Source organism: Mytilus edulis, chromosome 1 (genome assembly GCF_963676685.1).
Source record: "Mytilus edulis chromosome 1, xbMytEdul2.2, whole genome shotgun sequence".
Lineage (NCBI taxonomy): Eukaryota > Metazoa > Mollusca > Bivalvia > Mytilida > Mytilidae > Mytilus > Mytilus edulis.
In genome coordinates, this window is record NC_092344.1 from 77,973,975 (window position 1) to 77,991,079 (window position 17,105).

The following is a 17,105-nucleotide window of genomic DNA, read 5'->3' on the forward strand; positions in this document are numbered from 1 at the left end:
TAGACTCATCCACTGGAAAAACAAGGATATTGGGTTCATCAATAGTCATGAATTCCTGTTTTTAGCTCACCTGGCCCGAAGGGCCAAGTGAGCTTTTCTCATCACTTGGCGTCCGGCGTCCAGCGTCGTCGTCGTCCAGCGTCTTTAACTTTTACAAAATTCTTCTCTGAAACTACTGGGCCAAATTTAACCACACATGGCCACAATCATCATTGAGGTATCTAGTTTAAAAAATGTGTGAGTAGATCCAAGCCAACCAACAAAGATGGCCACCATGGCTAAAAATAGAACATATAGGTAAATTGTAGATTTTGGCTTATAACTTTGAAACCAAAGCATTAAGAGCAACTCAGACATGGGGTGAAATTGTTTTGCAAGTCAATATCTATCTGCCCTGAAATTTTCAGATGAATCCAACAACCGGTTGTTGGGTTCCTGCCCCTGAATTGGTAATTTTTAAGGAAATTTTGCTGTTTTTGGTTATTATCTTGAATATTATTATAGATAGAGATAACTTTAAACAGCAATAATGTTCAACAAAGTAAGATCTACAAATAACCAAAAGGAGTATTTGGCCTTAAGGAATAATTGCCCTTTATAGCAGGGCTTCCAAAAAACATTTGAGCCAGCCGGACATTTTATATCTGATCCCGATTTTAATCCCTTAAGACTAAGTCACAAAAGGCAATTATGGTAATCAGATGGCCATTCCAATGATAAAGACATTAGATTAAAAAACGATTTTAAACTTTACTTTGTTTTGGATGTTTGGATGTAAACTGTTAAATTGGCAGTGTATCATTCAAAGTGTGCACATCAGCGTGCTCATATCTGCCATAGACTCTTTATTTGTGCAAAATGACATGTCAAAAACTTCATTTTCGTTTTGAAAATCACGTTTTTCTAAAACCGGATGTTGACTTGACACTGGTAAAACATGGACCTTAAACGGATAGGTAAAATCCGTGTAAGTTTGCAAAGCATGACTGAGTGAAGAAGCTCTTTCCACGTTATTTCTTCAACAAAATGCTTGAAATGAACGTTAAGATACAGGTATCAATGATAATTTTAGCATTTTGAAGAAATAAAGGATGCATAATTAAGGCAATTTCCCACCTTTGCACATGCGCACACGTGTTCTAGTTCATTTGACGTAGTTCTGACGATTTTTCATTTAAACCTTTTAAATTTTTTTATCAAATCATATAGATAAACTAATTTCTTATAATTTTAATCTTTTGGACTAAATCAATGAGCTACAAACCGCTGAAATGTAAGAAAATAATTGTGAATAGACCAATCAATTTATACGATGTCCGGTACTGAACATAGTTTACCTGTCAACTGAACAGGTAGATTTCACCTGTCTAACAACTTATTAGCCTTGATTAAAATTAGAAAGTATTGAAGTAGGGGTTGTTTCGATAGTAATTAATCATCATGTCACTTTTATGACCGGAAATGTGTAGATGTTAAAGGCAAAAGGTTGGGTCAAAAAGATCGTGACTTATGTTAAAATGACCGAAAAAGCCTTGAAAACTAAAATGTATATGACCGTTTCATGCTTTGCCCAGCCGGACTTTTACCGGACATTAATCAAATGTCCGGAATATATGACCGTTTTGGAAGCCCTGCTTTATAGTCAATTTTTAATAATTTTCATAAATTTTGTAAATTTTAACAAAATATTTTCCTCTGTAACTAATGGGCCAAGTTCAGTATAAGTAGAGATAATTGTAAGAAGCCAGAATGTTCAGTAAAGTTAGATCTACAAACACATCACCATCACCAAAACACAATTTTGTCATTAATCCATCTGTGTCCTTTATTTAATATGCACATAGACCAAGGAGAGCGACACAGGCTCTTTAGAGCCTCTAGTTTTATATCCAAATAGACAAAGGACAAGGTATGATAAGGGCCGTTTCTGGCCCCCCTTTTTTCAAAATTTTTAAACTTTGAAGTTGAAACCCATCACCCTGTGTTATGAACTACAGTATCTGATCGTCCATAAAGAACCTTATTTTTAGGTTTTATGTACTCAAATATGTTCAAACTGAGACCTTGAAAAGCCCTAAACGACGAAAAGTGTAAAAAATCTACAATTTCGTCATGTTCGGAGACAAAATTTGACATCAGCGCCAACGTAGACCATCTTGAAATTTTCAATCATCAACTGTACTCTTCTGTATCTTTCACATAATAAAATATCATGGTGGTCTACGTTGGCGCTCATGTCTAAAAATTTGAAAAATAATCCGATTGTTTACATATTTTGACAAGTCATTATAATAGTACGTCAAAGTGAACGGTACGCGTACGAAATTATTCCGGGATTCATAATTGATCAGAATATCACGTATGGATTGTTTTATGTCGTATCCAGTCATCAAGACATGTCACTCTCTTTAAAGGAAATATGTTGTGAGTGAAGTTAGACCCATAATGATCAAAATAGTCTAACACTGTGCAGCCAAATACAGAGTTGTGTCCCTTGAAATATGGTGAATTAATTTTTATTCATTATAATTTTCAAATATTCAACGAAATCTTACAAATGAATTTTATAATAAATTCTCAATAAATTCAAACTCTTTTTGTAGTTCTGAAGAAAATCATTTCATCAAAACGTATATATTTTGCACTTTGAAGTTTTCTATTTTACCATCTACAGAAAAATAGATTTATGTATCATATCCATTTCGTGCACATGAGTGTTACCATAAGGGTTAGAACCTGCACATCTGCATTGTCCATAATTAAGTAGTTTTTGCACAGATAATTAAGAATATTAAAATCACTTGTTGTTAGACAATAGTCGGTGTACTGTACTAAGGTAATACGTTATGCATGTGCAGTTAGTATTAATTCCAAAGTTTGAAATGTAATTATAAACATGATTCCAGGTAAAAAGCAGTTGATACTGATATTAAGTTAACTACACTTGTACTATACTGTAAATTATGTATTTCCAGCCTATTCATATATCGGTACACTAGTAATTTTTCTTATATATGTGTCAGAGCACTCTTGTGACAAGATGTAATCATAAAATAAAAGTACACATGTAGCATTCAATTGACTCAGATCCTATATGGATTATCAAATAAAATATATGCTATAGCGAAATTACTTTTAACATATTTTACTTGCATACATACAAATTGGATAAGACCCATGGCAAACAAACTTATGAAGCATGCGCGAAAAAACATGTGTATTTGTTTGCCATTTCGAATGTGTATTTTGTTTTGTCTAGAGTTCTATGTAAGTGACAAAATTTTTGTTGCTAGGTTGTTGCTAAGCATTTTTTTAAACTGAAATTGAAGTGACTTTTCATTTGCAAACTTAAGTAAGTGTTAAACAAACAATATTATTTTGAATTATGCTAATGTGTAATGAGAAAGCTATGCATATGTGATAATTTGGCTATTTATTTAAACCGTTGCTAGGCAACCTTCCTTTCACCGGAACATAAAAAAATCATAGTTTTGAATAGTTTCTACACTAAGGCTATCAATGATGCATATATAAACTTATTTGGGAAGGGGGCCAAAAACGCCTCTTATCATACCTTGTCCTTTGTTTTAATAACAATGATACAAGTCTGAAGAAAATTCCAAAGGATTTGTTTAAATTAAGTTCTTCAAGTTAACATCTTCCACGGTTAGACAAGTTCATTCTCAATTTTTATCTCACCTGGCCCAAAGGGCCAAGTGAGCTTTTCTCATCACTTTGCATCTGGCGTCCGGCGTCGGCCGTCGTCGTACGTTGTTAGCTTTTACAAAAATCTTCTCCTCTGAAACTACTGGGCCAAATTAAACCAAACTTAACCACAATCATCATTGGTGTATCTAGTTTTAAAAATGTGTGGTGTGACCTGGCCAACCAATCGAGATGGCCGCCATGGCTAAAAATAGAACATAGGGGTAAGTGTAGATTTTGGCTTATAACTCTGAAACCAAAGCATTTAGAGCAAATCTGACATGAGGTAATATTGTTGATTAGGTAAAAATCTATCTGCCCTGAAATTTTCAGGTGAATCGGACAACTGGTTGTTGGGTTGCTGCCCCTGAATTGGCAATTTTAAGGAAATTATACCGTTTTTTGGCTATTATCTTGAATATTATTATAGATAGAGATAAACTGTAAACAGCAATAATGTTCAGCAAAGTAAGATCCACAAATAAGTCAAAATGACCAAAAAGGTCAGTTGACCCCTTAAGGAGTCATTTCCTTTTATAGTCAATTCTTAATAATTTTGTAAATTTTTGTAAATTTTAACAAAATATTTCTCTGTAACTAATGGGCCAAGTTCATTATAAATTGAGATAATGAGATAATTGTAAGAAGCAAGAATTTTCAGTAAAGTAAGATCTACAAACACATCACCATCACCATTCAATACAGTTACAGGGGAGGTAATGACGTTGCGAACGTAAAATGTTATTTTCGCGACGTCAAACTGTGACATATCGGGAAAAGATGCATTCTTTGACTGAATTTTATCATTCAAACTGATTTAATTTGAAAACGAGTGCATGGATCCCTTTTTTTTAAAACGACATTTTGTTTCATTTTCCAGGGAGATTAAGTGGACCAAATTTTATAAAACTGTAAATAGTGCAATTTTTTTAATTTTGATAAATGTACAGCCACAAATGATTTTTTTTTCTCAATTCATGACCATTTGATAAATATGAGTTATTTCTGAAAAAAATTGCATAAATTTTTAGAATACTTATAAAATATAGAAATTACAAATTATTTAACAAAAAACAATTTGTGTTTATCTTTTAAAACAAAAAACTTATATCTTTCTTTCGAAAGGAAAAATACGGTCACAAATCCAAATTTTGAGCAAATATACAAAATTTCGACCTCATTTAACTCAAAAAGTAGCACATGGAGGTATATTTTTATGCCCCACCTACGATAGTAGAGGGGCATTATGTTTTCTGGTCTGTGCCTCCGTCCGTCTGTGCGTCCGTTCGTCCGTTCAGGTTAAAGTTTTTGGTCAAGGTAGTTTTTGATGAAGCTGAAGTCCAATCAACTTGAAACTTAGTACACTTGTTGCTTATGATATGATCTTTCTAATTTTAAAGCCAAATTAGACTTTTGACCCCAATTTCACGGTCCACTGAACATAGAAAATGAAAGTTGGAGTTTCAGGTTAAAGTTTTTGGTCAAGGTAGTTTTTGATGAAGCTGAAGTCCAATCAACTTGAAACTTAGTACACTTGTTGCTTATGATATGATCTTTCTAATTTTAAAGCCAAATTAGACTTTTGACCCCAATTTTACAGTCCATTGAACATAGAAAATGAAAGTGGGAGTTTCAGGTTAAAGTTTTTGGTCAAGGTAGTTTTTGATGAAGCTGAAGTCCAATCAACTTGAAACTTAGTACACTTGTTGCTTATGATATCATCTTTCTAATTTTAAAGCCAAATTAGACTTTTGACCCCAATTTCACGGTTCACTAAACATAGAAAATGAAAGTGGGAGTTTCAGGTTAAAGTTTTTGGTCAAGGTAGTTTTTGATGAAATTGAAGTCCAATCAACTTGAAACTTAGTACAGATGTTCCCTATAGTATAATCTTTCTAATTTTAATGCCAAATTAGATTATTACCCAATTTTTACAGTCCATGGAACGTGGAAAAGGATAGTGCAAGTGGGGCATCCGTGTACTTTGGACACATTCTTGTTTATTGCATATTTGATTTATTCAGGCAGAAAATAGCTTATATGGAAATTTTCATCAAACTGTAAATACAGGATCAAAACTGTATCGTATGCCCTTAAGAGCCTCTAGTTTTCTATCTTATAGAATGATGACAAATACGGGAAACGAACTTAATGTGTATTGGGTTTTAAACACAGGTTTCGTTCCGCGCAAACGACATTTCAAGGTCAGTAATGATTGATTTGTCTATTTTTAGATACGTTTATTGGAAGTCTTAGTTTCACAACAGAAAGTGTTATCAATTCTGTTAGTGTTCAATGCATTTCATTTCATAATAAAAGTCAAAATTATTTATTTTTTAGAGATAGAGAAAATCATGGCCTAATATTTGGCTTTTAATTGTTTATAACTGTCTTATCAATTTTATATGCCACTCTAGGGTTATTGCAGTAATATTGAATAGGGGTAGATTTTTAGGATAAAGGTAGAAATAGTATGAAAGGACAGGAAATGCAAATGTTCTATGTCAATTAATGTTTTTCCATATATTTCAAACCATTTTCACCTCCATTATGAAAATCTGTCTCATATTCTTTTCCATTTATCGTACAACAGTACCCCCTGTGCAGAACAACTTTTTAGCTCACCTGGCCCGAAGGGCCAAGTGAGCTTTTCTCACCACTTGGCGTCCGTCGTCCGTCGTCGTCGTCGTCCGTCGTCGTCGTCCGTCGTCGTTGTCGTTAACAATTTACATTTTGAACTTCTTCTAGAGAACAACTGAATGGAATGGAACCAAACATGGCATGAATGTTCCTTATGAGGTGCTGACCAAGTGTTGTTACTTTGTAGCCGATCCATCATCCAAGATGGCCGCCAGCGGGGGACTTAGTTTAACATAGGACCCTATGGGAAATGCATACAAATGACTTCTTTTAGAGAACCACTGAATGGAATGAAACCAAACATGGCATGAATGTTCCTTATGAGGTACTGACCAAGTGTTGTTACTTTGTTGCCGATCCATCATCCAAGATGGCTGCTAGCCAGGGACTTAGTTTAACATAGGACCCTATGGGAAATGCATACAAATGACTTCTTTTAGAGAACCACTGAATGGAATAAAACCAAACATAGCATGAATGTTCCTTATGGGGTGCTGACCAAGTGTTGTTACTTTGTAGCCGATCCATCATCCAAGATGGCCGCCAGCAGGGGACTTAGTTTAACATAGGAACCTATGGCAAATGCATACAAATGACTTCTTTTAGAGAACCACTGAATTGAATGAAACCAAACATGGCATGAATGTTCCTTATGAGGTGCTGACCAAGTGTTGTTACTTTGTTGCCGATCCATCATCCAAGATGGCTGCCAGCGGGGGACTTAGTTTAACATAGGACCCTATGGGAAATGCATACAAATGACTTCCTCTAGAGAACCACTGAATGGAATGAAACTAAACATGGCATGAATGTTCCTTATGAGGTGCTGACCAAGTGTTGTTACTTTGTTGCCGATCCATCATCCAAGATGGCCGCCAGCCGGGAACTTAGTTTAACATAGGACCCTATGGGAAATGCATACAAATGACTTCTTTTAGAGAACCACTGAATGGAATAAAACCAAACATAGCATGAATGTTCCTTATGGGGTGCTGACCAAGTGTTGTTACTTTGTAGCCGATCCATCATCCAAGATGGCCGCCAGCGGGGGACTTAGTTTAACATAGGACCCTATGGGAAATGCATACAAATGACTTCTTCTAGAGAACCACTAAATGGAATGAAACCAAACATAGCATGAATGTTCCTTATGGAGTGCTGACCAAGTGTTGTTACTTTGTAGCCGATCCATCATCCAAGATGGCCGCCAGCGGGGGACTTAGTTTAACATAGGACCCTATGGGAAATGCATACAAATGACTTCTTCTAGAGAACCACTGAATGGAATGAAATCAAACATGGCATGAATGTTCCTAATGTGGTGCTGACCAAGTGTTGTTACTTTGTAGCCGATCCATTATCCAAGATGGCCGCCAGCAGGGGACTTAGTTTAACATAGGACCCTATGGGAAATGCATACAAATGACTTCTTTTAGAGAACAACTGAATGGAATGAAACCAAACATTGCATGAATGTTCCTTATGCCGTGCTGACCATGTGTTGTTTCTTTGTAGCCCATCCATCATCCAAGATGGCCGCCAGCATGGGACTTAGTTTAACATAGGACCCTATGGGAAATGCATACAAATGACTTCTTTTAGAGAACCACTGAATGGAATGAAATCAAACATGGCATGAATGTTCCTAATGTGGTGATGACCAAGTGTTGTTACTTTGTAGCCGATCCATTATCCAAGATGGCCGCCAGCAGGGACTTAGTTTAACATAGGACCCTATTGGAAATGCATACAAATGACTTCTTTTAGAGAACCACTGAATGGAATAAAACTAAACATTGCATGAATGTTCCTTATGAGGTGCTGACCAAGTGTTGTTACTTTGTAGCAGATCCATCATCCAAGATGGCCGCCAGCAGGGGACTTAGTTTAACATAGGACCCTATGGGAAATGCATACAAATGACTTCTTTTAGAGAACCACTGAATGGAATAAAACCAAACATGGCATGAATGTTCCTTATGAGGTGCTGACCAAGTGTTGTTACTTTGTAGCCGATCCGCCATCCAAGATGGCCGCCAGTGGGGGACTTTTGAATGAAATTAAACATGTTCCTTTCCTTATCAATGAGGTTGTGTTGTCACTTTTAGCCAAATTTTATATTTTTTCATATGATTTCAAAAACCCAAGTAGAATCAGGTGAGCGATACAGGCTCTTGAGAGCCTCTAGTTTATTCACTCTAAACTTTGTAGAATAATTTATCATTATATGCAAATCTGACTAAATATTTTTTTTTATACTGATGAATTTATCATGAATTATGTCCCTTTAGTGGTAGAAATGTTTATGTCCAACACATAGTAGACAGGGCATGTATCCTTATCAATGGCCATCTTTCATTTAGATATAGAGCTGGTTCTTTGTAAAATTTGTAATAAGAAGTTTCAGGTCATCAGGACTGTGACAAAATTGTTTATTCACAAGTAGAGATTTGAAAATATTAAGCTCCAGTGTTTTCCTCTTAAGGAGGCTCGCGGGTATAAGATTTTCAGAAAAAAATTAAACATTAATTTTTCATTGCATATTTTATTTATTACATTTCGTAGTTGTTACTTTATCATATGGTACAAAAATCATTCCAAAAATTCGATTCGTGTTGGCCCCAGGTGACTTTTAAAATGTAGATATCATTGAAAAAGCTCCAAATTATCTCCCTTTGGTGCAAAACATGCCATTTTTTGGCATTAAAATTGAAATATCTTTTTTAACTCATCGGTGACCTATATTTTTTATTGATGTTTTCGAATAAGCTGTACATAAACTAAATAATTGTAAAATTTAGGCAATTTCTGTAATTTAGTTCTTTTTTTATTTCGAGATTACCGCTATTTCTCTTATTAGTTCAACAGAAAAAAAGGACATTAACAAAAATGTATGCTTCTTTCGTAGGCAGATTGTGAGCGTAAATGAACGGTGACCCCATTTTTTTATTTCATTTTTCTAATAAATAAAAGATAAAGTTAATTTATAGAAAAAATATAGAGAAATCTTATATTAAATTAAAAAATTGATTTAGACCCGCGAGCCCCCTTAACTGGAGATTTTATATCTGCATTTTTGGAGGGATATTTTGATAGTGAAAGAACATAATTGAAATTTTATTAGATTTTAATGTGTGTTTTGGAAATTAAAACCTGATAAGAATCTTTTCTTTACTCAATCTACAATTAATTTGCTTGCAATTTATATTGTTTCAATAAGTATAATTCTGAAAAATAGCATTACAAGGGGAGTAACTCTAAATTATAAATTGAAAGATATGACATTTTTAAAAAAGACTGAGGAACACTTTTTCATATGTCTGATAGCCAGTTCAATTTTCAACAGCATCAAAGATTGCATAGTTTTTATTCACAAAGCAATTTCCATTTTTTGGTCACTTTTGAATATCTGGGCTGCGCTATAAACTGACTTGTTTACCATAAGGTAACGGTCAAAAATCTTTAATCCCTTTTACCCTGGATAAGTCTGATTTGTTATTATTCTTGACTCATCTTGAGATAAAAATATTTGTTGATTGCATGTGTAAAGGTCAACCACAAATAAAGTTCAAAGAAGTACAAATCCTGGTTTGAAGTCAGGTTGCTCATCTGGGAGGGAAGTCGTTCTTGCTCCACTTGTGGCACCCATTGTACTTCTCATGGTGAATAAAAATCTGATGATATGCCAAATTCTGGGGTGAAATAGGATAGGATTGTGCCTATATCAAGGGGATTGTCACCCTCTGAGAACTTGCATACATACATTTATCTGTATGCAGGTTTTACTGAAATCCCAATAATTAATCCTGCATACTGGAAAAGTGTTCAAAAATCATAGTAATAAATACACACAATAATTTCTAAATTTTAAATTCTAAATGTAGAAAGGGACCTAAATTAAACAAGTCACATAAAACAGACAAGTAAAAACTATTATATAACATAATTTAATAAAAAAGCACAATAATAGAATATATTCAGTTATTTGCATTGTGTAAAATATCAAAAAAGTACAGAACTTCTATAAGATGTTAATAAGACATCTGAAAAATTCCCTTTGATATAAGACATTTAGATGATGGATTGACTTATTTCTTGTCATAATATGCTTTTTTCTTTAAATGATCACATATTTTAAAAGTTGATATTATAAATTAAGTGAAAAATTGATAGCAATAAAAAAAAATACTGTAATAAATAGAAGGTATTGCAATTGCTATCATTACATGTATGTATGCTTTGCTTTGAAAAATAGATAACATTTATCCTTTTCATAGACACTTTCATTGTATTATGCTTTCATAAAAGTTTCTACCATTTGGTTTGAAGGAATATTATAGGAATTTATAAGTCTAAAATAGCTAAGGCAGATATAATTTTTATATTCTGAGCTGCTTCCCTTTGTTGTTTTAATTTTCTTAAAAAGTAGAAAGAATAATTTATTTAGGGAAGTAGTTAATATTATAAAAACTGTATAATATATAATTGCTATCTACAAATTTGTTCTAAGAATGTATTGTTACTAGAAATAGATTCTTTTTTTTTTTTTAAATTTTCACTGTTTTGATAAATAAAAAAAAAGGGCATATGATACAACGTTGATATTTACTTGAAATTTTGACTCAAATTCAACTTTCTTTTGCCCTCCCGAAATATGCAAAGAAAAATATACCTATATGAATTATATTTTCTGTATATTTCAGATTTGAGTTTTTCATGTTTCATGTAATAGAAAGCAGTACATTTATATAATTTTTACAACAAATGCTTATTTTACTTAATCTACTATTGATTTTTCTCGAAATTTTCTTGAAGTAGTAAACAATGGACTGCAGTTGATAATAAATAAGGTCCATTTGCTTATTTTTAAGCTCAAAAAATATTTGTTAATGGTGAAGATCTAATGTTTTCTAGAGCTTAACTGAAATGCAGTTATTTCTAATGAATCATTATTGTGCAGTTTTTCTTGCCCTTCTTCAAAATGTTATCTAAATTACTGTCATAAATCAGAACTCATTGATGAATGATGATATAAAAAGTAGACAGTCTCATCATTCATTTGCTATTAGTTTTATGCTGTTGATTTTAATGAGCTTAAAAGTTCATTCTGTAAATTTTCCTTTGCAAATAGTTTCAAATTTACTTAGCAAAATTGATGACCTTTGGGAAATTTCCACCAATTTTAGATGCTCATCACCAACATTTGACATTTATATTATCTATCATATGCCCTTCAACATTTAAAATTGCATTTGCATGACTTTTTGTCAAGTGGATTTCATTTCGTGTATGATTTGAAAACTTTTTAGTATTTTCTTTTACAATATCTTTTAAAAATGAATTACTAAAACATGTATTGACAACATTTGAAACAGGATTACTTTTGAACTGCATAACCTGCATTGTATCATTTTTGTATGCATGATGTACTGACATGAATGGATGAAATGTTGTTACAATGTATAACATGTTGACATTTTTCACCTGTAAACAAGAAATAACATTGATGTGACATGCAACATGTGTGTACTGAAATGTAACATGAACATAAGCACTGAAATGACAGAGTAAGGAATCCATTGAAATTGTGGTGGAAGAGGTTGCTTTTTTTGGTTATTTTCTGTCTCGATTTATAGAAAGAAAAATTCATTGATTTAAGAAATAAAAAAAATAGTTGTGCAATACCTCTTTATCAGTATCATTCAAGGACTTGTTTTTTTACTTTTAAAAAAAAAATATATTTGTGCACTGATAAGTCTAAAAAGTACATGTAATTAAATTGACTTTTATGGAATGATTAAAGATAAAAGAATGTATGGCACTAATGCAAAAACTCAAGATTCTTTTGACAATTTACAAATAAAGTTTTTAGATTAGATGTAGAGTTAACCTTCGAGTATAGACTTGTAGTGAATTTGAATTTGAAAACAACTTTTAAAATTTGAATAAATTGGCACAAACAAGATAAGCACATTTTAAATAATATCTTTATAGGATAAAGATCAGTCGATTAAAAGGGTGACTTTTTACAACCATACTTCTTTGTTTGAAATTATATTCTAAACTTATATGTAACATGCAGTGTTATAATAGTTATTGCACATGCAAAAAAAAAATATTATGAAACAAATCAGTAATTGACACTTGAGACTCCCAAGGGGAATAAATAGTTCCTTTTAAGGTCCTGAGTTGGTAATTTGTTGTAGCAAACATTGTCCTTTTGATTTGTGTGAAAATGACTTTTATGAAAATGAGCCGTTGTTGTTAGCACTTCTGCTTCGTCATCTTTGTAAGCTGCCACAAAGTTTGTTGAAAAGTTTTCATTGTGAACATGTAAATTGTCTAATGCCCACTGCATTTTCACATCCGAAACAAGTCTTTTCTGAGTTCGTGGAGTTCTTGTTTTCTTCATCATTCTCACTGCAGTATCCAGCGATTTTTTGAATTTTTCACCGTTAGGTCCTTTCACTGGTACCACTAATGTCACAGAAAATGCAGTTCCTTTGTTTCGAATCATCAACAAACACATCTGAAACAAACGTTCCTCGTCAATTCTCGGTGTAACTATATAAACACTTGCACCACAACCAAACCAGTCGTCCAGTAAACTTTTCCACAATCTCATTATATAATCATGCTGCATGATGCCACCTCCTTCTGGTATCATATCTATTAAGTCTTGAACCTGTAAAAAAATAAATAAAATCAGCATACATGTACATTTCAATAAAATCAAATCAACATACATTTCAGGGCCTTATATATTTAGGGACTAATAGTTGCTGACCTTGTACATTACTTTGTCGATAGGCGGATCCAGGTGGGGGGGGGGGGGGCTGGTGGGCCTGCTTTCGTTGGAAAAATTTGGTTGGTTATATAGGAAATCACTGAAGCATGACCGGAGCGGGCCCCCCCTTAGGAAAAGTTCTGGATCCGCCACTGCTTTGTCTCTGCTAAAAAGTGTACAAATACATTGTACATGAAGGGTAGCATAGTCGTTAAGTACACTATACTAATGTGCAATCATACATCATTATTTGTTTTTATATATCTTACCGTAATCATACTACATGTACCGTTAATACTTGCTATTATGATGAATATTTGTTCATAAAGATAGACAGAGCCATTTATCAAACCTAAGCATTTACCAGACAGTATTGCAATATAATCGTGTTTTAGATCAATTTACCAACAGTTTCATCATACAGTTAATTTTCAGGACATTTTTTGTAAAAAAAAAATGAGGAAGTTGTTCCTGCTTAAAGTTAATTTTTTCATAACAAACAATTGATAACTAAAATATGTGAAAACTAAACATTTCAAACTCAGATATACAGGTAACAGGTACATGTATATATTTTTAAAAGTGTTTATCGTGCAGATAAAATGCTGACATGTTCAGGGTATACAATGTTTTAATAACATTTGTGAATTGGAGTGGTTTATTATTTTCTCCGAATGTGATGTACTATATGTATGTCATTAAAATCTTGAGGCTATAAAATTAAACTGTAATGTACTATAATAACCATGTTTATTTCTGACTCACGTAATTTACAATTATGGTTTGAAGGACTTTTAAAGCTAGGCTTTAAGTATAGATAATAGTATGCTAGCATTTTATGATAATATTCAAACTTATTTAGTGTTATTATGACTAAATTAGTCATTTACTTCTCATGGAAATTCCAAAACCGATTAGAATTTAATGAGTTCATGTACATGTATCTTGTACATACATGTAATAAGTAAATGAAGTATACTGTGACTATACATGTATTTGAAACCCCATTTTTGTAGATGAAAAATAGCATTTCATACTTTATATATATACATATTTTACTTAGTGTCCTAGGTATTTATTGAAGTTTCTATTCAGTAGATTTGATAAATGTTACATATTCCTTTTACATACTTTGATCATGCTTGGTGAGATGCTCAGCATTCTTAAATAAATACAAATCTTAATGTATGTGAGAATTCGATCTTGTCAAAGGATTAACTGTGGGTCAAAATGTAGATCATTTGAAAAATAGGTGAGGATTAAAGGTAACACACAAGCTCATAAACCAAATCAAAAATCCTTACAATGTAATATTATTTTCAAAAAGGCAAAAGTTCTAGCTCTAAAGGCGTTTTATTGATGCCCGTCAAGAAAGTGACGGACTAAAGAATTGGTGTGCTGTTTCTGGTTTTGGTGTTTTGTAATGTTTGCTGTGTCAACAATTTTCAAAGTTTTTGATTAGATCACACAGATGTGACATACATGTACATGTATGTGTATCTGTGTTGATAGTTTATTTTGATGGGTTTATTGTTTAAAAATCATTCTTTCACTGCACATGCTTGGAACGTAAAACAATATGATGAGGTAGATGCCAAAACATTTTTTTTCGGAAATAACAAATAAAGCACTGTTTATTGAGTACATGTGAATTGAAATGTACTGAAGGCACAGCACTTTATTTGATGCTTGGCCGTTAACTAAAGTATTGTCATCATACAACATGGTCAGGATTACATTAGTAACATCCGTTTAACGAACCTCATTGCCAATTCCTTCAAGTATCTGATAAATTTAAAATGAAAAGATTTGCAAACACAATGAAAAACTTTGAAAAAAAGTTTCTAGATTATTGATAGTTACCTCTTCCACATTTTTATCCAGTTGTAGATACCTTGTTACAGAATTGTCTGACACAGATTGTACATCTGCTAATTCTTGCATGTCCGCATTAGCTTGCTCCAAAATGTCTGCAAAATTGTCTATAAACCATATCCAGTGATTTTTACCATAAATTTTCATTATTCCTGTTCGTTTATTTATTTTTACTGTCACTGCGGGAGCAATTTTCAGTTTGGTGATATCTGCTTTCTCCCTATAAGTTTTATCTGGGAATATACTTTTGAACACACGTAACCACCATATAGTTTTGTCCCCCTTATATGCTGTGGTAACAACGATTTCATTTCCTTTGTCGAAAAAATCCACATCTACTGGTGTAGGTGTAGCCCAGATCTGAGAAAGAATTTTACGTCGGTCTTTCTTTGATGGCATTGTTATGATTGTTAGTCTTGTTTTACATGATGTGACCCTGAAAAGGATTAGACAACAACCATAAAATCAATGATCACTTCCTTAATGCAAAGAATGTTAATTTCAAATAATCATGTGGATTCAAATATAGCCATGAATAATATAGTATGAACTATTACCTTTGAATAATTTTTATAAAATCCGTATGAATATTGAAATCAGTACAATGAGTTGTAAATCTATTAACAATACACAAACCTATGTGTAATATCTATCTTTGTTATGACACACCTGTGTTTTCACCTGAAGGAAACCATTGAAATGATTTCATTGGCTTTCTCTCTTGAATTTGTCCAATCAAATCTTGAGTTTGCTTAAGGGCAGAATAAACAAGTGAATATCTTATCACCCACATGGCTATTAATAGTAAATAATTGTCAATATTACCTGACAGGTATTAATCACGATTAAATCAATAGAGTAATAAAAAAACTTAATGAGTGAAATTAATTAACTTCTTTTTTTTAATGAGAAAAAGGGGGAGGGTATTTGATTTTTATTTAGTTTTTACTTAGTGCATTAGAATTGATTATTGTATTTAATATTTTATACATGATCTGTGGCCAATATTAATTGTTTATGTATACCTTTTAGATATAATAGAAATGAATGGAGATTTATGTTTTGATATATTTCTTTAAAGAATAAATTAGAAAAAATATTTATTTTCAAGATGCACAGAAGATAATTGAAGTAGAACTTTTTAATCTTTTTTTGTTTAAATATTTTGGACCTAAACCCTAATGATTAGACAGTTGCATAACATTCCGTTTATTTATATATGAAACCAAAAACCAAAATTTCAAAAAAAGTTCAGCAAAGAAAATAGAGTGAAAAGAGTAAATTTGCTAATTATCTATTTAAAAAATCACACTTGTATTAACCCGGATCTTTGTGAGTAGTAAGTAATTAAATGACGAGTGACACCTAACCTTGACCTCATTTTCATTATTCATTAATTTGCCACTGGAGGTTAAGCAACCAATAATCAATCAATCATTATTCATTAATCAATTACCTGAAATAGGCTTCGACTTTGAGAGAAATGACTGAGACTATATATATAATGCTTATATGATATGGCAGCAGGAGAAATAGTTTGAACTGTCAAACATTGTCCTGCAAATCTTTTCAAATTTAGATATGCTGTTTCATGTGACTAAATGAAGGTCATGTTTTAATTTCACATTTTTCACTTTTATCATTGTTGAGTTGTGTACCTTAAAAGAGCAAAAGGTTATACTTAGATCGCTGTCTGTGAAATACTTGAAAAAGCTTTGAGGAAATATCTTCAAATTTAGACATGTTGTTCCCTGTGATTAAATAAAGGTCAATGGCCTTTTCCAATTCTGAACTCTACAAAAATACATTTTTTTCTTGATCCTATTTGAGGGTCAAGATTTGAATTTAATATCATATTCATTCAGGAAACTTTGTTTTGCTGTCAATTTGACAGCTTCTTGTTTTATTTCAGAAAGAAGGGAAGAGTCAGTCCTATATAATAGATAAATGTCAGTTTTAAATTTATTACAATAACAGTAAAATTTTAATTTTGATGACTGATAACTGCAAGTCAGTTTACATATCTGAAAAGTTAAAATATTGATGCAAATGTGAGTGCATCAGTTACTTTAAAAAACCTTCTTTATATTTTCTGTCT

At 32.5% G+C, this 17,105-nt stretch overlaps 2 protein-coding genes across 4 annotated transcripts in view; one reads left to right on the plus strand and one right to left on the minus strand.

The window, feature by feature from the left end:
- The window catches only part of LOC139490978 (uncharacterized), an 81,402-nt gene that overhangs the window by 33,194 nt on the left and 31,103 nt on the right, over nt 1-17,105 (plus strand). The gene's annotated exons all lie outside the window — the stretch shown is intronic.
- On the minus strand, nt 10,274-15,729 carry LOC139490985 (uncharacterized). 3 transcript variants are annotated; one of them, XM_071278196.1, is made up of 3 exons: nt 15,677-15,729; nt 14,996-15,443; nt 10,274-13,030 (listed from the first exon to the last, which is right to left on the minus strand). In XM_071278196.1, exons 2-3 carry the CDS (start codon nt 15,404-15,406, stop codon nt 12,476-12,478), a joined length of 966 nt encoding a protein of 321 aa, XP_071134297.1. In that variant the 5' UTR covers nt 15,407-15,443; nt 15,677-15,729; the 3' UTR covers nt 10,274-12,475. The 3 variants fall into 3 exon arrangements, with proteins under 3 accessions (XP_071134297.1, XP_071134278.1, XP_071134286.1); XM_071278177.1 differs by having other exon boundaries at nt 15,565-15,715; XM_071278185.1 differs by having other exon boundaries at nt 15,644-15,712.